Source organism: Pungitius pungitius, chromosome 1 (assembly GCF_949316345.1).
Source record: "Pungitius pungitius chromosome 1, fPunPun2.1, whole genome shotgun sequence".
In the NCBI taxonomy this organism is placed as follows: Eukaryota; Metazoa; Chordata; class Actinopteri; order Perciformes; family Gasterosteidae; genus Pungitius; species Pungitius pungitius.
Window position 1 is genome coordinate 1018429 of NC_084900.1, and position 25716 is coordinate 1044144.

Sequence of the window (25716 nt, forward strand, 5' to 3'; positions counted from 1 at the left end):
ATAGCATGTAAATAAATCATTTAAAGTGACGCAAGTTGTGTAAATATATAGGAAACAAATACAAATATTCAATATATATACAACAACTGGACCTAAATATTCATATTTCCTCTTTATTAATTAAAGATATCTCGTTTGAGTGTGTGTTATTTGACAGTAGAAACCCCTGGTTGATGGCAGGATGGCCGGGACCCTGTAGAGGGTGAACTTGTCATCCTGTCACCATGACAACCGTTGTCCCCTTTGCCTTCATCCTCTGCCTGAGGTGAGTTCCAGGAGGAGCAGAGGACCCATAAAGGAATAAAGAGGTTACACTTCTGGGAAAGAACACTCTTTATTTCTTCATGAATGTAATAATATGAATTTTCACAGTTTTTTTTACATTTTATATAAATTATTTGGTCAAATAATAATCAACAAAAGAACAAAATGCAATTAAACTAAATTCCATGAGCCGCTAGGAAAAAAACGACGTCACCAAAACATCACCCAACCTAAAGTAAAGAATAGCTTCAATGTCAATATTTAAAACATTACCATACAATTATTATTGCTATATAATAATAAGAGATCTCTATTTCATGACCTCACTGCTGGACCAGATAAGACCTCATGAAGACATGAGTGCATCCAGGTTTTATGGCCTTCCTGTTTTAAATCACCGCCCAACAGTCACATTTTCGGACACACTGTCTGTACATTTCAGCTCAGAGTAGGAGAGGACGTGCAGAAGGTCCCACAGACGGACCTCATAGCGTCCGGGCAGCCGCCTGTGCATTCTGTGAAGTGACCAGCAGGGGGCGACTCCTCTGCTCCCATAGACGTCAATGAGGAAATGACTCTACTTCTGTGTAGTGACCAGCAGGGGGCGACTCCTCTGCTCCCATAGACGTCTATGAGGAAATGACTCTACTTCTGTGTAGTGACCAGCAGGGGGCGACTCCTCTGCTCCCATAGACGTCTATGAGGAAATGACTCTACTTCTGTGTAGTGACCAGCAGGGGGCGACTACTCTGCTCCCATAGACGTCTATGAGGAAATGACTCTACTTCTGTGTAGTGACCAGCAGGGGGCGACTCCTCTGCTCCCATAGACGTCTATGAGGAAATGACTCTACTTCTGTGTAGCGACCAGCAGGGGGCGACTCCTCTGCTCCCATAGACGTCTATGAGGAAATGACTCTACTTCTGTGTAGCGACCAGCAGGGGGCGACTCCTCTGCTCCCATAGACGTCTATGAGGAAATGACTCTACTTCTCTCCTGATTTATTCCCTCAGTAAACATTGTAAACATGAGTTTATGGTCTCAGTCTCTAGTTTCAAGTCTTCTTCAATACAGCGTGATGTTAATTTAGTGAATGATGGTCCATTTAGAGTCAAACAGACCGTATTCGGTTCACAGTGGCACGCACAACGTTGTGTTTTCATGTTAACCGGGGGTCAGAGAGACCTCACACTCGCATGTGATGTCAGTTAATGAGCAATACCTCAGTTGATGGATAGCAATCTTCCAGCAGCGGCCAAAACTAGCATGTTAAGCCAAAGGTAAGTAGTCCCACTTTGGTTCAAGTCCTTCAAAGACACGCAGCGATTACTTGATAAATCTTGTGGCGCCCAATGCCTTCGCCAGCACACAGCTGGACAGCGGCGTGCGTGTGCACTCAGGGATGTTTATCAGGGATGGGAGGCAGATGAGCTCGGTTCGCTAAGTCAGGCCACATCAGACCATCAAAGGGCCGCCGGACTTTGCTCCACTGCTCAGACTTCAGCAAGAAAGGAGGACAGTTGGGGGTTCAAACCAAGTCCCGGGTGAGACTTTTCAGAAAAGCACGTCTGGTTCAACGCCAAGCTTTTCAGAATACGCTTTTGACCCCAAGAGCTTTCTCAGAACCCCAGCTGGTGCGCAGAAAATAGTCCCGAGTCATTTGAAATCGACCTCAGGGCCGACAGCAGATGGTGACGCCATCTGTTCCATCTGATTACAGGTCGTGGTGGCCAGGAATGGGGACGCAGAGCTCTGTAGGTGAGACTGAATACGATTTGGACTGAAATAAATGTAGGGAAACAGATGTTTGAATCCAGCATCAAAATATTTTTCGTGTACTGTTGAACTGACATAGTTTGGGGGTTGAAGTTCATTCCTGGAGGGCCGATTCTGCTGCAAGTCTGGAACTTCTTTGTCTGGGTGATATTTCAACACATCAAAGGTCATTACAACGTTTGCAACAGAATCACATGACAGACGGTTTATTGGCTACTGCCTCCTTCAGCAACAATGTTGTCCCCATCAGACCCTCCAAAACAGGGGAGAATAGTCTTTCAAGGTTTAAAAATACCGAAGCTGCGCTTCGAGTCGTCTCCAGTCGACACTTATTATGTTGATGTTCCACCAGCCCAGCTTGGCTTATATTAATTTATGTGGGCTTACCGCCACTAGAGCAAAGACATGAAGTACCGCTGTCATTTAGGTCCCATTATAGTCTATAGGACCCCCCCCCCCCTCCAGGGCCCTATTCATGCTCTGTGTGTCATCACGCCTCCTCCCTCAGTCTTACTCTTTCTGGCAGCCAAACACCTGACAACACAGCAAGCATTTCTCCAGATGTGTGTGTTTGTCCTCTGACTCCTCAGCTGTCCACCCAGCCCTGCAGCCCATCCGTGTGTGTGTGTGTGTGTGTGCGTGCGTGTGTGTGTGTGTGTGTGCGTGCGTGTGCGTGTGCGTGTGTGTGTGTGTGTGTGTGTGTGTGTGTGTGTGTGTGTGTGTGTGTATAGTTGGGTAGCGTCCCGCAGAGAGAAAACATAATGGCGATCAGCGGTGGGAGCTAAAAGTTCAGACCAAGCATTCCATGACATGTTATGCAGCCAAGGGTCTCTCACTCACACACACACACACACACAAACTGCAGACCGGTCAACATGTGTGTGTGTGTGTGTGTGTGTGTGTCTCTTCCTGCACATGTGTGGCTCAAATTAACGGTTAAGTTTTGTGGCAAAGAGAAAACTTCAGATTTAGACATTTGTAAAGTTCTCTGACCGGGCCTAAATGTTGGCTAATGTAGCCACGGTAGCGGCTCTGTTGCTAACGCTAACATCCACGCGCTAAAGCGATGACCTGTGTGTCTTCACACTCATCCATCCGACCGATGCACACGCATGTTCGGAGCATCACAATAGCTTTGATTTACTTGGACCTCCTCCCCGGTTTAGACCCGGCGCTGATCCCGGCCTGAAGGCCCACTTAGCATCAGCGTGCTAATTAGCACCAAGATTTATCCGCGGCTGACAGGACTTCCACAGGCGGTCTGCGTCTCAATGCTCGGATGGAGCCACGCTGGTCAGCGGTTAGCTGACTTTGTTTTCACTCCCACTCGTCCCGTCTGAAATGTGCTTTTGCGTTTTCACACGTGCATCAAGGCTGTAAAGCGAATCCCTTCCATCTGAAGGGTCTTTGAGTGAATCTGTCCAATAACCAATTAATAGGATTAGCATGAGGAACAATACGACTCTAATCATGCTTCGCTCTCTTTCTTTCTTTGAATTTGGCAGGTCCTGCTGTTGTGTCTGCTGGATTTAAGAGCAGCAGAAAGCAGAAAGGAAAACAAGTTTGTTTGTTTTCGTTTTTCCTTCTTCTGCAGGATCAGATCGCCGCTGTGGTGAAGCGCCGCGGCCTCGAATCTGAACTCCAAAAGTGAGTGAGTATGAAAAATACATTTCTTTCGAGCCAGGCTTCATCCCAAATGTTTCTTTTCAGCTCCGTCCAGCAGACGAATGAATCACTGAATCCATAAAGATTTCAAGGAAGATTACATGGGGAAATATCCGAGTAACCTCGCAGCATGGCACAAGACTGAGGCAATTCCAACAAACTCAAATATCTCTCATGCCTTTTTCATCCTTTGCTAGAGATGTGTTCATCAAACTTGAAAAAAACTTGACAGGGGTAAGAAATAATTGGCATCTTTATTTTTGGTGTTGACAATACATGGGATCAATTAAAAAAGCAAAATCCAGTAAAACAACACAAGTTGAGGAAGATTCATAAACAAGCGGCGACACCCTGGCATAAACATTTTATTGCGAAATAGCATTTTTTTTCTTTTTCACCCAAAGGTAATTAACGTCATGCTCATGATGCTGCATCTGTAATACCATCTACAGGATATTCACAGCCACTGCAGTTGAATTAGCAGTCATCTGTGAATGAAACCACGAACCCAGTTTCTAAAACCTGCTTCCACAATAAACTTTTTAGTACGAAGAATGTTCTGTTTTTTGTTGGATCCCGGGCCACTCCTTGCAAATAAAAATTGTTATTCCCCAATTAAACGTCTTCATCTGGAGGAGCTTTAACCAAACTTTATTGAGAAGTTGAATCCAAAAAGAAAACATGATTGCAGCAGACTCCAACCGGAGGTCACGTGTTGGTGGATATTATTATTTTTCTTGCCAGGCCTCACAAATATGATCCCACGAGTCACCGATGCTAGAGCAGCGTTTTGGCTTCATGGAGGGAGGAGGTGATGATGGTTTGGGCCAGTTGTCGGGCCAGCACATGGAGATCGTCATCGACGCCTCTCGTCTCTCTGCTTTTGCCCCTCAAGACCGAACCGATGATGTCGCATGAGACGGCGTCCGCCAAAGCCTCCACCTTGGCTCCGCGGGGAGACCCCGCTTCGGGGTGGTCCCCTGTCAAATCGTCCGTGGAGAGCGAGCGCATCAGATGCTCCATCAGCTCCACCCGGGGGTCTCCGGCGGTCCCGGCGTCCTCTTCGTCCTTCGGGGTCGGCGGCGGAGGTGAAGGCAGGTAAACCCTCGCCAGGCCTCCTTTGAGCTTCCTGGCGAAGCTGTACCTGCTCCTCTCCAGCTCCGGGAGGAGAGGCGTGGTGGGAGGGGCGTCGGGGTAGTCGAGGGATCCCGGGACGGGGGGCCACGCCTGGGACGGAGAGTCGCATCTCTTCCAGCTCTGGGAAGCCTCCATATGATCCGCTGCGCTTTGAGTGCTGAAGACCTCCCGCAGAGCGGCCTGGATCACTGCGGAGGCCATCGCCTCGGCCAACGTCTCCTGCCTCTGGTCAAATGTGGACGCCCTCTGGTCCACCTCAGGGTCCAGCGTCCCCGTTTGGCTTCTTAAGGACTCCATTATGCTCCCGGACAAAGTTTGGGCAAACTCCTCCAGAAGCTGAGTGTTTAGGTGGCTTCTCTCGAGGCCTTCAGGAGATGGCTCTTCCACCTTTTGATCAGAACTCACTGCCGCCATTGGATCCTGTGAGGAATCAAAGCCACATTCTCAGCAGGCGGGAAACGGAGCCATGAAGCGTGAGAAGGCTGCCTCACAATATCGCAAGGAGACTTAAAGGATCAGACGGCAGCGTTTTCATCCGAACGACTTGAACAACGAGATCAAATATATGGCTTGAGTCTCAAATATTTTGTCATTTTCTGCCTGTTTCAGATTAGCGAGTAAGGAATGTCAGAAAGGTATGTGTCAGGAACGGCTCATTGAGCAGTGAGTAAACAGGGCGGATGTAAATAGGGGGAGGAGGACGGAGCACAAAGTCCCCCTGTTGAAGGCCCCAGATGGAGAGTGAGATGGAGGCCCTCCACAGCCTGTCCCCATACGACCCGTCCGCCCGCCAGAACCCAACGAGCAGGAAGCGGCCACCTGACGCGCTCTCGAACCCGCCTGCAACCGGCCTGCAACCTCCTTTCCGTGTTTCTAATGAAATCCAAAACGGTTTCAGAATAAACTTTGTCATGTAAATGACTAGTCTTGTCTTTTGTTTTCAGTATTTCGGGCGGAAACAAACGTAGATACGAAAAAACAGGGTCCCAGGACTTAGGAAAGGAGTTTCTCTCCACGGAACACGAAGGATTACGAACTAATCCGCGATTCACTGAACCCAGGCGGAGGCAGAATGGCGTTTCAAGGGCCAAAAAAGTTGCGTAAATCAACCACGAAGTATGAGAATAAGACACAGGAAAGACAAGCCATAGTGAGAGAAACTTACCAGTTATTCACCGTTTGGGGCGAGTGAGTTTTTTCACGCGGAAACAGGCTTGACGTGCGAGTCGGCCCACTTCCTGTGGTGTGCGTGCTGGTGGGGGCGAGGAGATGTTGTTCGCGTGTCACTGTTATTTGGTCTGACGACGTTAAGCAGCGCACTTCACGGGAAGGTACGGCACCGCGGTGGTTTCTATCGAGTCTGACGTGCAACGCCGCCGCGTGAAGGCAATGCGCTTTGTCCACGACGCCCTCGATTTAGTGTGCAAAGATTTCAGCTAAACCCAGAGAATTATGAAGCCATCCCTGGGCGCTCTGGTTGAAGGGCGAGCGATCCCGACGCAAATTGTTCTCATGTGGAGGCATTTTTGGTCTTGGACGAGAAGGAGAGAGGGGATTAAATAGAGAGCAGGACGTCTCTCTGCAGACTTTGTGCACAGCGTGAACCAATAACCAGAGGATGTTTATTTGCGACGTGCATTTTGAAGGGTGCGTTCATCTATGACAGAGCACTAAATGGTATTAGTCGCTTTTTTTTATCTCAAGGGATTGATCTGCCCGCCTAACAAGGCTGAGTTGCCCTTTCGTGGGCTCTAGACCCGCTATTCAAACAAGAATTAGGGATGAATCTCCTAAAATGCAAGCAGCTGGAGGGATGTGAGCCGCCAACAGCCTCCATCCTCACAAATGTGATGTAACGACCTCGTTACATCCAAGCTGTTGCCGCAGTGACTCTTTGTTATTCAGCCCCAGTAGGCCCTCGCAGGAAATAATTATCTCTGTGTCAACAAGCATGTTCTCCAACACAGTGATTTAAATAGTTTTAAAGGGTCAGTTCAGTTCCATTTAAAAATAAATAAAAAAATAATTAAGGACCATCTTTTTTTAATCTCCATTTGACAAATTTTCTTCCCTCCACATTAATTTCCTGGCTCTTTTTGAGCCCCAATGGTTTTCATAAAGAGATGGAATTTGCAGATGTCATGGTGGATCAATAGCACGTAAATTAAGCTGTAAAACTGCATATTTTCTTTTCAAAAACATATAAAACCTTCAACCTAGTAGTCATACTTTTAATGACTTCAGGCGTTTAACTCTTTACCTTCATGGAAATGGTTTGTGTGTCTTAAATGATCACATTCATATTATCAAGTTAACCGAAGCTAAACATTAAAACACCCATGAATACACATGTATGAATGTATTTAATATATATGTCATGCGTGTCTCCTTAAAAAACATCAATTAAAAAAAACTAGTTTAAACTGCCTTCGCTCGCTCTCTGAGGTTCGTTAGATTTATTACAAAGGACAATGTAGATGGGCGGGATTGATTGGGAAACTCGGCTTACATTTTAAATAAGATACCCCTTAGTTTCCTTAATCAAACACAAAAACAAAACACAAACATAACCTTTACTGGTTTTGCATGTAATCTGCTATTTTTTGAAAAATTACTTTGGTAGCCGCGCAAAACCGTGAATGATGAAACCAGCGCTCCTTTCCGGGCAACGGCATTCCTAGCGACTCCCTGATTGGTCCGCGCGGCTCAAATTCCAGCCAATGGGAACGCGGCGCCGCAGATTCGGATCCGCAGCGGAGGCACTTTTTGTTTGAGCTGTCGTCTGCGCCGCAAACACCGCCAGCCATTTAACGCACTTTAACGGGTTTTGTCCTTCCGGAACGAACAGGAATCTAAAAACACGGTAAGAAAAAGCTCCCCTTCAGCGTCCCGCTTGGAGCAGGTCGTGTTTACGCTGCGTGGAGCTGACGTCACTCGGTGTGTCGGTTGTCTTATTTACTGACGTTTATTTAAACCCTTTAACTCCGCTGCAGCGTTTTAACACCGACCCGCCTTTTTTTTTAAATGGTTCCATATTGAGCAGATCGAGGAGGTTTCTGTGTGGGAGACCTGAGGAGCCAGACATGCCGGTACCGAGGGGCAAGAAGCCCGCCGTCACTGCGGGGGTGCCCAAGGGGCCCAGACCCAGTGAGAACCAGGTGAAGAAGCGCCATCAAATGCACTCAAAATGTCCCCTTCGGGGGGGGTTGGGGAGGCTGCAGCATCCCCCCTACAAGAGGAGAGGCGTGCACCCCCCCCCCCCCTAGAAGAGGAGAGGCGTGCACCCCCCCCCCCCCCCCCCGCCGTGTGTTTTCATCCTGCCGCTCGTGTGTGTTGCAGGAGGAAGGCGCGCAGGTGAAGCGGTCCTCGTCCCCCCCCCACGGAGCCCCCAAGAAGAGGACTGCCTTCATCGACATCACCAACGTAAGCTCCTTTATTTATTAAAGCCTGTGGGACCGTTTCTGTCTCTTTGATGGATTTAACTTGGACATTTCACCTCCTTTTGGGGGTTTTTATTTCTATATTCTATTAGTTAAAGACTCCTGGTTCTGACCCATGAGGTAAATCTCACTGTGTCCCCCACAGGCTCATAAGGTCCAGATCAGCCTCCCTGGGAGGAAGAAGAAGAAGGAGACCATGAAGAAGAAGCAGCAGCAGCCGGTGAGGAAGGCGAGCTCCTCCTCGGTGGCGACCAAGAACCAGGCCAACCTGAAGAAGTAAGGCAGCCGCTGCTCCGCCTCCGGGCCTCCGTCAGGTGGAGGTTCTGCTCCACGTGACCCCGGTGTCCCCCCCTCGCTCTCTGCAGGTGTTCCTCTGAGAGCTCTGAGGATTCGACCGCTGGGAGGGAGACGGCCGAGGAGGACGGCGAGGAGAACGATGAGGTGGTGGTGGAGGAGGAGGAGGAGGAGCAGCAGGAGGCTGCAGCCCCAGTAGAAGAGCTGGTGGTTGAAGCCCCCCCTGCTGCCAAAGTGCCGGCTCACCTCCAGAAACAACACGTAAGGCAGATTCAAAGAGGGACATCCCCCCCCCCCCCCTTTCTTTCCTTCTTTTTCTTCAGCTGCTCTCCTCTCCGTCCTCGTAGGTCCCGGCCGAGTTTGACATCGACTCTGAGAGCTCTGAGGACTGTTACATGTGTCCCGAGTACGCCAAGGACATCTTTGACTACCTCAAACGCAGAGAGGTGAGCGCGCCCCGAGCGCCGCCCTGTGGCCCCCGCTTTTCCGTCCCCCGTGTTTTCACCTCCTGTGTGTTGTGTTGTTGTTCATCTTCTTCTCGTGGCCTGCAGGAGAAGTTTGTCCTCTGCGACTACATGGCCACGCAGCCCAGCCTCAACGCCGAGATGAGGGCCATCCTCATCGACTGGCTGGTGGAGGTGCAGGTGAGCGCGGCGCCTGCGTCGGCGAGGGAGGTGTCAGCTGACCCCCCTGTCCTCACACCGCCCCCCCCCCCCCCCGTCTCTCTTTGTGTGTTCAGGAGAACTTTGAGCTGTACCACGAGACCCTGTACCTGGCCGTGAAGATGACGGACCACTTCCTGGCCAGGACGCCGGTCAACCGGGAGCTGCTGCAGCTGGTGGGCTCCACCACGATGCTCATAGCCTCCAAGTTTGAGGTAGAGGACGAATGCATCTTAGCCTGCAGGTGTTGTTGTTGTTGTTTTCTCCCCCTGACTTTATTTTGGCGGTCCCCCCCCAGGAGCGCAGCCCGCCGTGCGTGGACGACTTCCTGTACATCTGCGACGACGCGTACCGCAGGGAGGAGATCATCTCCATGGAGGCCACCATCCTGCAGTCGCTCTCCTTCGACATCAGCATCCCCATCCCGTACCGCTTCCTCAGACGCTATGCCAAGGTGCTCCTCCAGCTCTTCTCACACCCCCCCTCGAGGTCTGCCTTGGCTCTACTGACCGCGTGTGTGTGTGTGTGTCTGCAGTGTGTGAGCGCGGGGATGGACACGCTGACCCTGGCCCGCTTCTTCTGCGAGATGAGCCTCATGGAGATGGAGCTGGTGACGGAGCGCGGCTCGCTGCTGGCCTCCGCCTGCCTGCTGCTGGCGCTGGTCACCAAGGACCTGGGAGGATGGGTAGGCCCCCCCTCCCCCTCTCGGTTGCTGACGGTTTTCTTTAAAGGGGGGGGGGGGGTGTCTTAAATCTAACCGCTGGCGGTTCTTCCCCCAGAGTCCCATCCTGCAGTTCCACTCGGGCTACCGGACGGCCGAGCTGGCGCCCGTGGTCAGGAAGCTCCACCGGACGCTCTCGGCTCCTCCGGACGACAAGCTGAGGGCCATCAGGAGCAAGTACTCCCACCAGTAGGTATTTGTCTGTGGGGGGGGGGGGTCCGGGGGGGTCCGTGGTGCTGGGCTCTGAGCGGTTCTGTGTGTCTGCAGGGTGTTCTTCGAGGTGGCCTCGCTGCCGTTGGTCAGCGGCGACCTTTTGGACGAAGCTTTATCTCAGTGAGGCGGCGACCAGTCTGTATATAAGTTTGTCAATATGTTAATATTTATACGTGTGTTCTCTCCTGTCTTTTATAACGTCGGAAATAAACCTTTAATTCCAGTTTGTGATGGAAAAGAGTTGTTATGCCGGTTCTGTTCTAGTGGTTTTTAATGGCTTTTATTGTGTTGCATTTTGAGGACTCAGGTTTTTTTTCGGCATTGATTTTCTTTTTTAAACTTTTTATTAGAGAATACAAAGGAAAAGATCTGTGTAATTAATCCACGTTTTAAGATAATACGAGCTTTCAGTAAACTTTCTACTGATGAATTATGCGCCAGACAAAACATTTTTTTATAGGTTTTCATACATTGTTAAAGTTGTGTATTTCCATACGTTGTACAGTGTTTATCATGTTAATATCACTATGCACATTATTTGTATAAAAGACGACCAGATGATGCTATTTTTAAATAGCTGTCATGCATGCTCTTAAAATAAAGTTTTTTCCCGTTTGTTTGATAAGAGGCCTGCTCGTCATTCGGGTCACGTGATGGATTTGTTTACTCTGCTGTTTGTCTTGATGTTTTAGTGTTGTAGCGGCGCCTGTTTGCAGGTGTAGTTGCGCCGCGCCGCCACTAGAGGTCAGTGACGTGCTGCGTTCCTCCTCCTGAGCCCTGCTTCAGATGGTTCACCACGTCACGCCTCCATCAGGTTCCTCATCTCTGAACATGAGGAGCTACACGTAGAAACTCTTTGCTTTGGCTCATTTGGGAATTGGCTCTAATTGTCTTCTTATAGTCTCACATTATGTGGTTTTGTTTTACCGTTTAAAAATTGAGTGGCTGCATTCTGTGACGTGACCACTAGGGGCGACTCCAATATAGTCTATGAAAAAGAAAAACTCCATCTCTGTAAACATGAGAGTATGGTCTAAATCTCTAGTTTCTTCCATGCAGCATGATGTTCATTTAGTGTAAAATAGACCATATAGCGGGACGCTTTAGGGCGGGGCTTACTGTGATTGGCTGATGGCTGAGAACTTTGTTTTCGGTACCTGGAGGTGGGTTTCCTGCCGTTTTGGGCTTTCGAATGTAATCAGCTCTTAAGCACAATGTCGATTCTGATCAAATCTGTTGGCAGTGACATTTATTCCTTAAATCCTCGTCAGACAGCTTCATTTTCACACTGCTCCTGGACTTCAGTATCGGGCTCATCATATAAACTCCTCATAAAAGTGTCCAGCAGGCCTTCCCTCCTCAGATGACAATCAGTGCCGGACGCCTCCTGGTCCGGAGAGATTTGCACGGATCAATAAGTCAACCACATGACAGCTCTGATGCTTCAATCCTCCTCTTTTGGCCTGCGTTGTCGCACAGATACCAGTGACAGCCCGCTGGAGGGAGGTCAAGGTGTGGAAATCCATTCACTTTGGGCCTCGATGACGTGGGTTTGCAAAGGAAAATTCTCTTGTTGAGCAACGACTTGAATTCATATTCAAATAATTTGACTGAATTTAGATTTCTATTGTATAAAATAGAATAATTTCATTTTTTTACTGCATGCGCACACACACGATATATGGAGCCCTTCCAATCCAACACGGGGCCCATCATGGCCTTCTGAGCCCATTGCTCCTGATAACATCCATTTTTTTCTGCTTTTGTCATATTTTTAGCATCATTTTATTTAATATGTGTGGATTTTCTACCTTGTTCCACCCACAGAGGTGTTCATTGCTCTCAGTGTGTCTCATTTCTGGGGTTAAATCCGTCTGTTTGGGCTCTAAGTAACACTTCCCTCTGGGATCAATTGTTCATAATGGCTCTGTGGTGAGATGTGTGTTATTACGTCAAATAACCTCTAGTAGCCTGAGTGTAATGGGTTTTTGGATTCAGAGGGTTTCTAAAGTTCTGGGTTTGGGGGATTAATGCAGTAGACGGTGTCTCACTAAACCTGTTGCATCCTGACTGGGTCTGAATCTTAATTCCTTTTAAAATCCATATTTTCATTGGGTGCAGAGTGTAGTAGTGAGTCCGTGCATCCCGTCCTCGCTGTGCGTCGTACGGAGGCAGGTAACAACGGAGGGTCTTTGGATGTTGGCCCGGCGCGATTGTGCGTGTGCGATTGTGTGTCTGCGCTTGTGTGTGTGTGATTGTGTGTCTGCGCTTGTGCGTGTGCCAAACGTTCGGGACTGGAGTCTTATGAATATGGATGCAGCGTCTGCAGAGCCAGCGAATACATCACCAGAGGCCTCGCTGTGTGAGAACCACACTAAAAACGCCCAAACCTGCATGTTGTTCCTTTCTTCAGGGGGGGGGGGGGGGGGGGGGTGTAAATGTGTTTTCTCATGTATTCTTAACAATACTGATTCAGAGCCTCCCTTTGCACCTCACAGTCTCATCTTGTGGTCAAATGTTATACGACATTCACTGCGATCTGTTGCGCTGCTTTGACCTGTGGTTTTCTGTAATGTTCCAGTCCTCAGCTTCCGCTGCTGCTTCCTCTCCGGCTCTAATCACAGAGGAAGAGGTCACATTTTATTTCCCCTATGAGACATTATCCCTTTGTTCACTCCCAGCAGTCAGTGGGAAATCATCAGTTGACTTCGGCTCCATTGACGGTTCGTTCAGTATTTTTAGTAAATGTCAATTATTGAAATGTTTGATCACATTACACTTAAACAAAAAAAAGGATTTATGACTAAGACACAAAGACGCTGAATGAGGCATAAGACAAAATCCCAGTGAAAAGGCGGGACAAAAGAGCCAGTTGCCGGGGTAACGGCATTTACTATTTTTTGAGGAATGGGTAGCGACCTCATCGGCCCCAATTGGATCTCAATCGGACCATCGCTGGGTCTGAAGTCTGTTTTCTGATGAACAATTGGAGCAGGACCTGTGTGCGATACTCGGTTACGTCGTCCTTTTCAGTCCTTTTCATTCCTCTGAAGTAAATAGGACATTAATGGAGTCATCTGGGGCTGTCTCTCCTGGGGGGGGGGGCTTCCTACGGCCCAAAGGTTGTTTCACATCTGCAGCCGGAACAGATCCTCTGTCACCTGGTGGTTACTCGTCTCTTCCTTTCAGCACCAGATGGTCTCATCACGGCTTCTGTGGGGTCTGTTCTCTAAACTGAGAACCATCTCCTCGTGACCCGATGAAAGGATGCGACTTTCAACAGACAAACGGCCCCTTCGTTTCCTTTGGAACGGATCCGTCTTAATTCTCACTAAGCAGATTATCTCCTCTTATTCTAGTAGAATATCCCATCATTCACCACATTGTCCTTCTTTAATGTGCTTATAATACATCTCTTTCATTCTGCCATGTCATATTTTGGCAATAAATGTTCCTGATTCCTCATTTATCTGGAGAATCATGTGAAATGGTGCCAATTCTCATCCTGACCAAAATAGCTTTTTGGTTTTTCTCCCTTTGCGTGAAACCAGTGAATTTGTGTTTGTAAGAAATAGAACTTGAGGAGAAAAAGAGCTGCTGATAACTCACCAATTTATACATATGTTTAAGTATGAGAAACATCTCGGTCGGTGCTGGATTTAAAAAAACTCTAAACCTCAAAATGTAAAAATAATTGAAATCAAACTAACAGATTCAGCTCTGTTTTTTTCAGGTTTATTCTTCATGAAAACGTCTTGAAATGAGCCGCTTCAGGTCCGACGCTGTGACTCCGGGTCTTTGTCTGCTGGGTGAAATGCATTCTGGTCTTTTTCATTTTTTCTCTGGATAAATGGCAGCGCGTGAGCGTTCTGTGATGAATGAACGCCGAAGCCTCTGAGCTCTGCTGGAGAAACCCGGCAGGAGGTCCGACTCCTGTGTTGGACCAGAGGAACCAGAGGAACCAGAGGAACCAGAGGTACTTATTCTGTTAGATGTCCTCCTTGAGGGAGACACCAGCGTCTCCGTCTGTCCTCAGTCTACAGGTCCGCGTTCACTCCGGCTCTCGCTGATGGGAGAACGAGTCGTCATACAAGAATGACCAGTAATGGGGTTTTTCTCCCATGGGGGGGGGGGGGGGGGGGGTCACTTGTGATTGGTGCCGAGGCGGCGGAGCTCACTGATTCATAACGACCTCTGCTGGAGGTGGATCGTGCTCTCTGATGGGGGGCAGGGATTGGACCTCCGGGGGCTTGGATTCCAAAGTGAAACCTTACAGATGTACTTTGTGCTGATGATGAAAAAAAGAACATTCTGGGGTACAAACGCCTTCTTCAAGGTAACACTACGTCACGCTTGGCTTCTCTGCTTCTGAGCCTCAGACGAAACGCCCCAAAGCATCACCTGCTTCATGGCCTAGTTGAATCTAAATGGACCATAATGTAGTGAATAAACATCATGCTGGATGGAAGAAGAGCTGAAACTAAACTCATGTTTACTGAGGGAATAAATGAATCAGTTCGGGTCACTTTACTTTATCTCCAATCTGTAAATCTATCATTTCAAACAGGATTCATGGACATTACCAGCACATTGATTCTGGCACCCCCCCCCCCCCCCCCACCCCCCCGGCGAGATCATTAGAGCGGCTAATCCTCGCAGACCTCTTGAACACAATGACCACGGCTGATTTCGGGACCCGTCCACTATAAATATCCGCTGGTGCCATTCACGTGCAACCATCTGGTAGGTGGGAGGAGATGTGTCTCCATCCCCTCTGAAGGATGAAAGCAGAGGGAGGAGGACACGAGATTGACAGGGAATCTGTAAAGGAACAGGATGATTCCCGCAGTCTCGTCTTCAGAAGGAGGGGAAGAAGAAAAAGGAGAAGATTACAGGATGAAGGCGACGGGGGTGAATGAGAGAGGAGGAAAAGAAATAAATCCCTAATCCTGACTTTAATTCCCCCACTTAGAGTGATATTTATACAGATGCCGACAGCAGCTGGTGAAATGAAGCAGGAACGTGGAGCCTTTGTAACGTGGATGATGTGAGCGCCTCGTAACGGGAGAAAGACGTCGTCCCGCCTGAGGAAATTCATTCTCATTTATATCGAGACGAGTGAAATGTAAGCATCAAGTCTTCTCTGCTATGACCTCCATTTAAGTTCACATCTTAACTCGATTACAGCGAGCTGATCAAAGGACACATTACAAGGTGAACTCAGAAACCACAGGACGTATTTGAGGGGGACGACGAGCGGGAAAATAAGCCTGAAGACACATTCAAATGTAAATAAAAATGTCTTCATTACGGGATGATAATGAAGCTTTGAAAGCCTCTTCCTCAAGTGCTCTTGAATCCATTACCGTGAGAACCAGATGGGGTCGAATGAGATTCACCATTACAGACACTCATCCGCTTCTAACACGTCGGATTTGAGCCAATTCTCTGTGAAGCGCCGGCAGCCTGATGCCAAACGAAATGGATCCTCCAGGAGGCCACAAAACCACCGATGTATTGAACTAAATGGTACCCATCCAACTCTTCCTCTTCTTCACTGAAGCAGATCATCATCGTCATGTTTGTCGGATTATTCCTACTGTGAAAGAGCCACTGGATTGTGACTGCAGACGAGGAAGAGGAGGGGTTAAAACTGAAGAAGAAGAGCTCCGTGGGATTCCAAAGGATCAATGATGATGATCAATGGCTGCTATAAGAAAGCTTCGTTCAGAGACCAATTTGATGCATCTTCAGTCAAGAAGACTTTCATAAGAACGGCTGGACTTCATCGTCCAATCAATCGATCTGAGTGGCATCAATCAGGCTCCAGAAGCACATCTCAGGATAGGATGTGTGTGTGTGTGTGTGTGTGTGTGTGAGGCCCGTCATAAACAGGTTTGTTTGCTTGAAGGTTTTCAAATCGTTTTTCACACCTGAAACCTTTTGCCTGTGAAGACGATATTCATCAATATGATTTATGACAAAGGGATGGAAGAGGAGTGAGAGTATGTGTGTGTGTGTGTGTGTGTGTGTGTGTGTGTGTGTGTGTGTGAGAGACATAAATGGCAACTGAAGCAAACTATACCCAGTTCTGCTGCTGAGGCTGCAGAGAGGAAGATTAAAGCAATTTACTCTTGTGTCCCTCAAGCACACCTGACCCCTCTCTCACACACACACACACACACACACACACACACACACACACACACACACACACACACAGTTATTTTTTATTTTGCCGTGAGCCTAATGCAAGAACCTGGACACAGAAGGGAGGAGAGCGCAGGCATTCAGATCGTCGGGGGGGGACCAAGCTGCAGGGAGGAGAAGCTTCAGACTGCCTCTCGTGCACATACACGTGTGCACGTTCTGAGGTCCGCTCTGGCCGAGGATGGACAGGTGTGTTATTGGGTTGCAGCTGGTTTGGTTTCCATGAATCTTGCAGCGTGACCAGTGGTGTTTATTATCTCCTGAGAGGGTCTGAGCTGCTCAGACTGCTCCTCAACGTTCTTCATTAAGGCTTCATTTCTCCCCTTGAACGATCCAAACACAGCGGTACGCTGCACAGGTGCATTATCTTGGCGGGCGTAGAATGGACAGAATGTGTTATTATTGAAGACATTTTCCACTGTAAGAAGACGAGTGTAACCGTCTCTCAGCGTTCTGCTGCATGTTTTCTCCATCATCCATTTATTTTCCTGTTGGATCAAAGGATTTCTGCTCTTTAGCGCCTCAGAGGCCCAATTTGAATGCGTTCAGCTCTTTGTTAAACGCCACTGAAGAGCCACAGCGTTCTCTTTTAGTTAGCTTTCCGTGTCTTTTCTTCTCGAAGCTCTGATCTTCACACCAATGCGATGAAAAGAAAACCTTCAACAAGCCTTTTGAAACACGGTGAAAGATATATTGAGCATTTCTTATTTTTAAGCCTCACTTTTCCCTTTCATCGGATGCACCAAATGATGTCATAAAATACACATGACAAATGATTCATTATGTAACAAAGCAGTAAAATGGGACACTGAAAAGCAATGAAAATGGACACAATAACAAGGAGACTCTTTCATTATGGTTTCTGTCAAAAATAATATGATTCATGCTAATTAAACGAAAAAACACTTCTCAGTGAGAAAGAGAGCGACACAAGGAAACAAAAGGCTGAGAAATACACTTTAGCTTCAGAAGGATGTTTCTCGCCCATCAGTTAGATTTTTCTCCTTTTTTTGAATTGTATTAATAAAGATAAATAATCATCCAGCATCACAGCTGCAGAATAACAAAGAGGCTGATGTTCATGTGTGAAAAAGAAGGTTGAAACGAGAGTCTCTCTCACGTGGCCTTAAACTTAACATTGTTGAAAAATACGAATAATAAAAGTAACATAAAATTGGATTTACTGCAAATGCGTTTTCAACAACAAAAAACATTCAAAATACTTGACTGTAAAACACTGAACACATTCAACCACGGAAAGGTCTGCAACTACATTTTCAGGGAACTTAGCGCAATTTTGTGTTACTGAGGGAGGAAGAGGTTGTGCGAGGTGGAGCAGCAGGCGTTGCAAGGTGGAGCACCACGCTGTGTGAGGTGGAGCAGCAGGGGGTGCGAGGTGGATTGATGTCTACAGATTTCGTTACACTGTCTTGATCAGATCAGAACCAGAAGCCATTTATTTCCATTTGTCACAGATGGAGGATTCTGACTTCGTAAATTGGTGCTTTACATTGAAAGTGTTAAATAAGAAGTAGACGGAGTAGTGGGCGGAGTTAAAACCGAAAACGGAAAAAACACAGTACTATACGGCAACTTTAAACAGTAGCGTGCGGTGAATTTTTGTTTTTTTCCAAGATGTCAACCTCTGTGATATTTTACAGTATTCAACTGTATTGACGAATAACAGCATATTACTGTTTATAATGTCTCGTAATTTTACAGTAATTTGTGGCATGAAGCGAATGTAGCCCTCCAGATGTGGTCGACTGCACGGATTCTTCATGGAGGGGGAGGGAGATGGCTCATTAGCATTTAAAGGAACGGGTCACTCTGTGGAGGGCTGTTTTAGACGGGGTGAAAAGGGGGCTGTTTTAAATTATCCTATTTCGACCAAAGTACTAAGACCCCAAGGAACTGGGGTCAACTCGTGGTAAAATGGGCCTGCGTTTAATTAATAAACCTTTAATTGCATCTGTAAGTATCGGATTGTCTTTGACTGTGATTCAATTTTAAATTCTAAATTCTCCCACATTTGAAAAATGCAGAATCTCGTTATGTCAAAATTTGAGCCCGGGGCTGAACCACCACTCCGCTCCCCTTTTTAAATGCAGACGCCATGCCTTACTTTGAACATCACATCGCGTTCATTTTTGGCATGTTTTGGAGAAGTGACTCACCCCTTATTGTTTCACAGACAGACCGTGTTTTAAGATGGAAAGTTCCATTACCCCAAAGTGAAAGTGGAGAAGTTAGAAGAGACTGTGGAGACACTAAAGTCAATCAAACACAAGGTACCTTTTAGTAGCCTTAGTTTAATGCGGTGTAACTCCATCCCAGTAATGTAACTGCTCTCACAGAGGTTTTCTTGCACCTACAGGTATCGAGTTGTGGATTAAAGTGTTAGTGGTTCTGAGTTCAAACTCTTCGTGGCGTCAGACAAAGGGCTGAGTTAACGAGTCGCTTTCTTTAATCAGGGAGCCAAGGGGTGACCTTGATGGCCCAAGTTGTGAAGCCGCTCCCATCAAAACCAGATGCACAACATAAGCTAGTTGGACAAGTACATGAACTGACACGGACATGTTAAAGGCCGTTGTGTCTCCTGGGACAGGTTTTCCATGATGACACACAAGCACACAAGATCGGAACCATTCCTGAGTGTGTGAACTGCACTAGTTCTCCTGCTGCTGCGTGCTGTGATCCTATAACCAAAACCAGAGCGTCCTTTATTTTAAGGTACGGTACGGAATGAAAAGATGAGAAAGTGCAACGAAGATGGATGTTGCATCTTTTATGGCCACCCAGCATTGCGTGACAGTGAGATTTTGGTTTCGATGTAGAGTGCGATTGCGTTGGACCATTTAAAATCAATTCGGTTGATCTGTTTCTATTTTAAATGTTCATCGACTCTTTCACTAGGCGACCCATTCAAATGTGCAAATAAGTTTCTTTCAAATTATGGCATGAAAGCCTAAAAACAATTTTCCTCAATTTTGTCTATCTAGCAATCTGGTAATATGTGGCATACGCACTTTATTTCAATTATCAAATCATTTGTTATACATGGCAAACAAACAACAATTCAGAGATGAACTTGATATGCATATTTTATTTGATATAAGAAAAAATACAATGAAAAAGAAAGAGACAATGTTTTTTCCCGTCAATCCAATCCTCTGCAAGTTCCTAAAAATAATGCATTTTATAATTGCATTCAGAAGCAATTAAGAATAAACACAAACCACCCTGTAAAGTTTAGTTTTCACTTCTCGCCATACTGCAGAGATATGTGTGTATATATATATATATATATATACCTGCCAGCACCTTTAAAAAGTTTCCATTGAAGGAAGAATGCTCGTTGTGAGACATTTCTGCGATTAGTTAACATGTTCCTGTTAGACCTGACGGACCAGCACATAAAGGTAAACCAGCAGGAGACCCAGTGGGCTGAAGTGGGAGAAATGGATCATGCTTTCACCACTGGAGAACACACTTCCATCACGCGTAGGGCCTGGTCGATAGCGGATGGTTGGGCTTGGACTGGTTGTGAAAGTAAAGTAAGGACAGTAATAATATAGGTCGCTGTTCACTCTGGGCGATGTGTAGTTGACGAAGCCTGGTCGGCTGGTACCGGTAACATTGGAGATCCATTCCTGGTACTGGGACACGCGGGTGTAGACTCCAGGGGTGTTGGGCCCGGCGCATCTGTCACCAATGCTCAGGATTCCACTCTGGACCCAAATGGAACCATTTTTAGTCACCATTGGGGCCCCGAGACTCCCTGGGCAGAGAAATGGACAGTTATTGGAATAGATTTGTTTCTTCTGGATTCAAAATCACCCTCTTTTCTCAACCATGAACCTCAAATATGTTTAATAACCGATATATCAAGGAATAGATTAGCAAAGGGAAGCAAATAATGATCTGTTTCTTAGTTTTGTCACTGCCAAGAATCTGCTACAAAACAACTGGTACAAACCATGAAATCTAAGGTAAGCCAACGCTAACATAACTGGATAAAGACTCGTATGACATGAAATGAAGTTTGGAGTTTAACATTATTTGGTTCCCATGTGCACCCCAATGCATTACTGTAATAAGGCATTGCATAATCAAAAAGTGGTGTTCACCTGACACGCATCCTCCCACCCCCCCTCTGAGCCCAGCACAGATCATGTTATCTGTGAGTTGAGGATAGGCGCATCTGCACTCATTGTTTCCAACGATTGGTACGTTCACTTCCTGCAGGATCTCAAAAGGCGAACCTATTCAGAGATACAGCAATGCATTAGAACCAAATAACGTCAGAGAGGTTCGTGAAGGAAGACAAATCCTCGTAGGAAGCATGATTTTGTGATAAATGTGTGCAGTGTGTGAGCTCACCAGAGCTACCAAACCCAGTGACCCAGTTGTTGTCCCCGGTGTGGAAGGTGCTCCCTGCCGAGGCCAAGCACACCGGGTATATGTAGTCAGTAAAGTTCACCGGAGAGGACAGCTTCAAGAGACGTAAGTCGTTATTTGGCCAGGAGTTGTATGACGGATGGATAACGGCCATTTGGATTCCCACAGTCACTCCGTTCAAGCCTGGGCCGGACTGGTTTTGGCTGCCCAGAGAAACCGTTGAATATTGGTCGATCACGCTGCAAGAAGTAAAAGAATTCTTGTTTAGCCTTCAGCTCTCCACAAATGAGTCAGTTTTTGTACTTAAACAAAGGTGCTGTATGTTGTATTTAACTACAAAAGGTAACAAACAGTCATTTCCTCACTTGCATCCACCAGCTGTCAGCACCCACTGATTGTTAATTAAGGATCCTGCACAGACGGGACGGCCGTAAGACTTAATAGTTGCCAACCAGGGCCAACTTCCCGCGGACACATTTTGGCCTCCCACAACTCTGGTGTTCTTTGGAGCCTGGCCGCAAGCTGGCAGAGAAAAGAGAACAAAGAGGCGTCAACACGGGTCGTATGCAAAGAGTCGGCTACATAACTGAGGAATTGTAAAAGTCGAAGAACTTGTCGTGTTGCGTACCTGGCATCTGTGAATGACATCCTGAAATTTAGAACAAAGAGAAGGAAGTTGAGCAAACCTTTTCAGGGCGAGGCAGAGGATGATGTGCACTTCTCAACACAATCTAGTCTTTTTTAGGCATAAACCTTTTGAAAAGCTGGTTGGAAAAAATGGACAAAAAGCTGATTGCTAAAGCTAATACTATAAGACTTTGCTACATGACATCCCCCTTCTCCCTTTCAACTTACAACTTACAACTTTAAAGATTGTCCCATCAGCTGAGCTGAAGAAGGGTGATCGCCTTGTACTTCACCCACTGTCTGTCAACCAAATTACGAGTAATTTTGTGAAGAGAAGAGTCTTACCACTGGCAAAGAGGATGATCATCAGGGCAGAGCCACATAGGAACAGGTCGCGAGTCATTTTGGCTGTGCCCCCTTCGCTTTGTCCACGCCGTTAAAAAGCCTCTCAGGAACACGAGGGTCCGCCCACAGCGTCACGCTTTCCAACAGACCATCGACTTCGTTCTTCCCCTCCACCGAATTTAACCAATGATCAAATTGCTTTGAGAATCTGTAAGTGATGCGATAAGCTAAAGAATCACGTCAAACGTGTTTGACTTGTTGTCTGTGCTTGTCTGCAGCTCGAACTGAAAATGTGCACAATTCTTCTCTAGAAGAATTCAATTCACTTTAATATTAAATTTGTCAGGTAACAGGTTTGATATGTCATAACTACTCATATTGGAATAATCTGCAACATGTAGCAATAGCATGTAACTCAACAAACAATTATTTATTTCATGATTTTACCAGAAAATCTGTTGTTTACAAGTCAATAAAACATTCAACAAAGTTAGCATTAATCCAATGATCTGCAGGTTTATTAAATTGACTTCATGATGATGTACAACAGCAATCAAAGAGTAGCTCAACACAGTTGTGCGTGGTTAGTGGTACAACAAGAGACTTTTGTATTTGATTAGAAAAGGGCTTTCTGGTGTTCTTAATCAGAGCTTTTCATTTTAAAAAAACGACATTTTGAACAGTAAAAAGTTAACATGTTCCCGTTAGGCCTCCCAGAGCAGCACTACTGCAGTAATATGTGTGTGTATATATGTATATATGTACCTGCACCTTTAAAAAGTTCCCATTGAAGGAAGAATGCTCGTTGTGAGACATTTCTGCGAATAGTTAACATGTTCCTGTTAGACCTGACGGACCAGCACATACAGGGAAACCAGCAAGAGACCAAGTGGGCTGAAGTGGGAGAAATGGATCATGCTTTCACCACTGGAGAACACACTTCCATCAGGCGTAGGGCCTTCTGTGACTGGCTGCGCGGTGGTTGGGGTTGGTTTGGTTGTGAGTCTTACGTCAGAACAGTTCAAATTTAGGTCGCTGTCCACTCCAGGCGATGTGTAGGTGACGAAGCCTGGTCGGCTGGTACCGGTAACGTTGGAGATCCATTCCTGGTACTGGGACACGCGGGCGTAGCCTCCAGGGGTGTTGGGCCTGGCGCAGCCTTCGCCAAAGCTCACGATTCCACTCTGGACCCAAATGGAACCATCTTTGGTCACCATTGGGCCCCCCGAGTCTCCCTGGGAAAAGAAATGGACAGCTGTTGGAATAGATTTGCTTCTTCTGGATTCAAAATCACCCTCTTTTCTCAAGCATGGATCCCTCAGAGGTTAAGTAACTAGTATTCAGCTTTTAACGTAATATTGCAGGTATCAGGGATACGAATTAAGATTTTAGATTGTTTGGCACCCATTCCAATGGAAAATAAAAAGACAAAAAGTGGTGTTCACCTGACACGCATCCTTCCCCCCCTCTCTGAGCCCAGCACAGATCACGTTATCTGTGATTTGAGGATAGGCGCACCTGCACTCATTGTTTCCAACGATTGGTACGTTCACTTCCTGCAGGATCTCAACTCCGAAAGGCGAACCTATTCAGAGAAACAACAATGCATTGAAACCAAATAATGTCAAAGAGGTTCGCGAAGCAAGACAAAACCTCATGGGAAGCATGATTTTGTGCAGTGTGTGAGCTCACTGGGGTCAGTGCTACCAAACCCAGTCACCCAGCTGTTGACCCCGGTGTGGAAGGTGCTCCCTGCCGAGGCCAAGCACACCGGGTATATGTAGTCGGTGAAGTTCACCGGAGAGGACAGCTTCAGGAGACATATGTCGTTATCGTTGGTCAGGAACTCGAATGACGGATGACACACGATGCTCTCGAGAGTCGTCCGCACTTCGTTGAAGTTTATAACCGTCTGGCTTTGGCTGCCCAGAGAAACCATTGTGGTAAGGAGGTCATCCCTACTATAGACAAGTAAAAGACAACATTTTAGACTACCGTCTCTGGTTTAATAACGGCAGAATACTTTGTACCTCAGCCACATTGCAATACTTGCATGGCACATATTAACAAGTGCTAACGTCTAAGCAGTGTGTTAACATTTGTATATTTGTATATAATATTTAATATTTGGTTTCTAGCCTCATGCCGTAGTCCTATTTAATTACAAAACAGTCATGTCCTCACCTGCCCAGGCAGTGTGCCGCTGTCAGCACCCACTGATTGGTAATTAGTGATCCTCCACAGAAGGGACGGCCGTCAGTCTTAATACTTGCAAACCAGGGCCAACTTCCCGGAGACGCATTTTGACCTCCAACAATCCTGGTGTTCTTTGGAGCCTGGCCGCAAGCTGACAGGGAAAAGAGAACAATGAGGTGCCAGTCTCATGCAAAGAGTCATAGCTGAGGAAATGGGATAGTTGAAGAACAGTTGTAGTGTTTCTCTTGGATGCTTACCTGGCAGCAGTGAATGACACCCTGAAATTCAGAATAAAGAGAGAAAGACGTTGAGGGATACCTCATCACTTTGAGGAACATGACATCCTTTGAGCGGTGAAATTGTCTTACCTCCGCACAAGAGAACGATCACCCCGGCTGAAGCCCACAGAAGTTGGAATTTAGCCATTTGAGCTTTGGCTCTTCCACCTAGAGCACACCGTTAAATAGCCTGTTGGTTAGAGGTGGCTCCGCCTTTCCATTAAACCATCATTAGGTTTTCCCCCTCAACCAGCCTGCCAATAAAACAAAATTCCTGCCCTCTGAAGGTGGCATCAGGTGAAACATGTTTGTCACAGGCTGCCAGTCGCTAACTAACCACAAACCACCTAATTATAGAACGCAGCCACCGGAATAAGTGACTGGTGGAATTCCACAGGCGCACCCCATGTTTCCTTTACTTTCCACTTATCATTTCAAAATTCAAAACTTATGGATGCTTTAGTACCACACTCCATTTCAACGAGTAATGATGTAAAAGGAGCCGTAAAGTTTTTCAAATAGTAGAAAGAGTATTTCGATATAAAACTGAACAAGTTATATTCTCGTATAATACAAGTTGTTGTACAAGCGCAATAAAGTGTTAAGTCCATAACTCAACCCATTCCAACCAACAATCTGATTAAAAGTACCACATTTTTGATGACGATAGATGACATTAGGATCAAAATTTGACATTGGACCATCGCAAACCGTCCCCTTGGTGGCAGCCATTTTTCTGGATGACGGCCTTAGGGTGATGCGGATGTATTCTCTGAACGCACACAGGGGGACTTTAACAGTCATCAGAATTCTCGGATTCTCAGAATTGAACTTCTCAATGAATAGTAATATTCATGTATATCAGTAATATCGGGCCGGTGACATGTCATCTCATGGATGTGCGCGTAATCAAATTCCTGAGCCGCTGCTCTTTGACCTCCACCAGCTCTGCACAGCATTTATCTACACGGAGCTTTACGAACCTGGAAAGACCTGAATCAGCTGAGCTTCTTGGTTTCCAGTGAATTTGTTCTCTAAATTGTGCTTTTACAGAAACATGAATTCAGACTATACCTCGACGAACAAAATGTAGCACTTAAATTGTACTTATTATGGATCTATAACAACATATAAATTGGCTTATTTGATGAAGTTCCACTTTGTTGTTTCTTGTTCTTTAATTTTGTTTCCTTATGGTTGAAATGCACTTATTACAAACTGTCCGTCTTAGGGCTTCGTCGTACTCATAGAAAGTGACACGCAGTAAAGCCGGAGTAATGGTCTGACTTTTGACCACATTATTTAAAGCCAAAGACAACACACTCTAATGGCTTTGTCCCCAGTGCTCACCAGGGGGTAACTCCTCTGGCCCTGTGAGGATAAATCAAGAAGTCTTCTTCAATACAGCAACAGAGTCAAACACACCATGAAGCAGAAGATGCTTCAGGGCGGGGCTTACTACAATGGACACCCCTCAGTCCAAATCT

At 46.5% G+C, this 25716-nt stretch overlaps 3 protein-coding genes and 1 long non-coding RNA gene across 4 annotated transcripts; 1 reads left to right on the forward strand and 3 right to left on the reverse strand.

The window, feature by feature from the left end:
• Window positions 1-3923: 3923 nt before the first annotated feature.
• si:dkey-171c9.3 (uncharacterized) lies at window positions 3924-6333 on the reverse strand. The gene is made up of 2 exons (XM_037480114.2): window positions 6008-6333; window positions 3924-5262 (listed from the first exon to the last, which is right to left on the reverse strand). The coding sequence occupies exon 2, from the start codon at window positions 5254-5256 to the stop codon at window positions 4483-4485; it is 774 nt and encodes a 257-aa protein (XP_037336011.2). The 5' UTR covers window positions 5257-5262; window positions 6008-6333; the 3' UTR covers window positions 3924-4482.
• A 1177-nt stretch (window positions 6334-7510) lies between these two features.
• Window positions 7511-10791, forward strand: ccnb3 (cyclin B3). The gene is made up of 12 exons (XM_037479990.2): window positions 7511-7705; window positions 7886-8000; window positions 8182-8265; window positions 8428-8558; window positions 8648-8837; window positions 8924-9022; window positions 9128-9220; window positions 9316-9453; window positions 9537-9692; window positions 9774-9923; window positions 10018-10148; window positions 10227-10791. Exons 2-12 carry the CDS (start codon window positions 7926-7928, stop codon window positions 10294-10296), a joined length of 1317 nt encoding a protein of 438 aa, XP_037335887.2. The 5' UTR covers window positions 7511-7705; window positions 7886-7925; the 3' UTR covers window positions 10297-10791.
• Window positions 10792-21154: 10363 nt separating this feature from the next.
• On the reverse strand, window positions 21155-21913 carry LOC134109762 (uncharacterized). Its single transcript, XR_009943624.1, has 3 exons — window positions 21756-21913; window positions 21412-21432; window positions 21155-21305 (listed from the first exon to the last, which is right to left on the reverse strand). It is a non-coding gene; the product is annotated as an uncharacterized LOC134109762 (long non-coding RNA).
• Window positions 21914-22568: 655 nt separating this feature from the next.
• On the reverse strand, window positions 22569-24402 carry LOC119222165 (serine protease 27-like). The gene is made up of 6 exons (XM_062560299.1): window positions 24320-24402; window positions 24209-24229; window positions 23940-24102; window positions 23448-23716; window positions 23201-23340; window positions 22569-22990 (listed from the first exon to the last, which is right to left on the reverse strand). The coding sequence occupies exons 1-6, from the start codon at window positions 24375-24377 to the stop codon at window positions 22598-22600; spliced, it is 1044 nt and encodes a 347-aa protein (XP_062416283.1). The 5' UTR covers window positions 24378-24402; the 3' UTR covers window positions 22569-22597.
• Window positions 24403-25716: the final 1314 nt, after the last annotated feature.

Coding starts and splice junctions, on each gene's coding strand:
- si:dkey-171c9.3 (XM_037480114.2), bottom strand. CDS start 5,256: ATGGCGGCAGTGAGTTCTGATCAAAAGGTGGAAGAGCCATCTCCTGAA.
- ccnb3 (XM_037479990.2), top strand. CDS start 7,926: ATGCCGGTACCGAGGGGCAAGAAGCCCGCCGTCACTGCGGGGGTGCCC. Junction 8,001..8,181: donor CCAGACCCAGTGAGAACCAG/GTGAAGAAGCGC, acceptor TGTGTGTTGCAG/GAGGAAGGCGCGCAGGTGAA. Junction 8,838..8,923: donor CTCACCTCCAGAAACAACAC/GTAAGGCAGATT, acceptor CCGTCCTCGTAG/GTCCCGGCCGAGTTTGACAT.
- LOC119222165 (XM_062560299.1), bottom strand. CDS start 24,377: ATGGCTAAATTCCAACTTCTGTGGGCTTCAGCCGGGGTGATCGTTCTC. Junction 24,103..24,208: donor GTGTCATTCACTGCTGCCAG/GTAAGCATCCAA, acceptor TTTCCCTGTCAG/CTTGCGGCCAGGCTCCAAAG. Junction 23,717..23,939: donor GCGGCACACTGCCTGGGCAG/GTGAGGACATGA, acceptor ACTTGTCTATAG/TAGGGATGACCTCCTTACCA.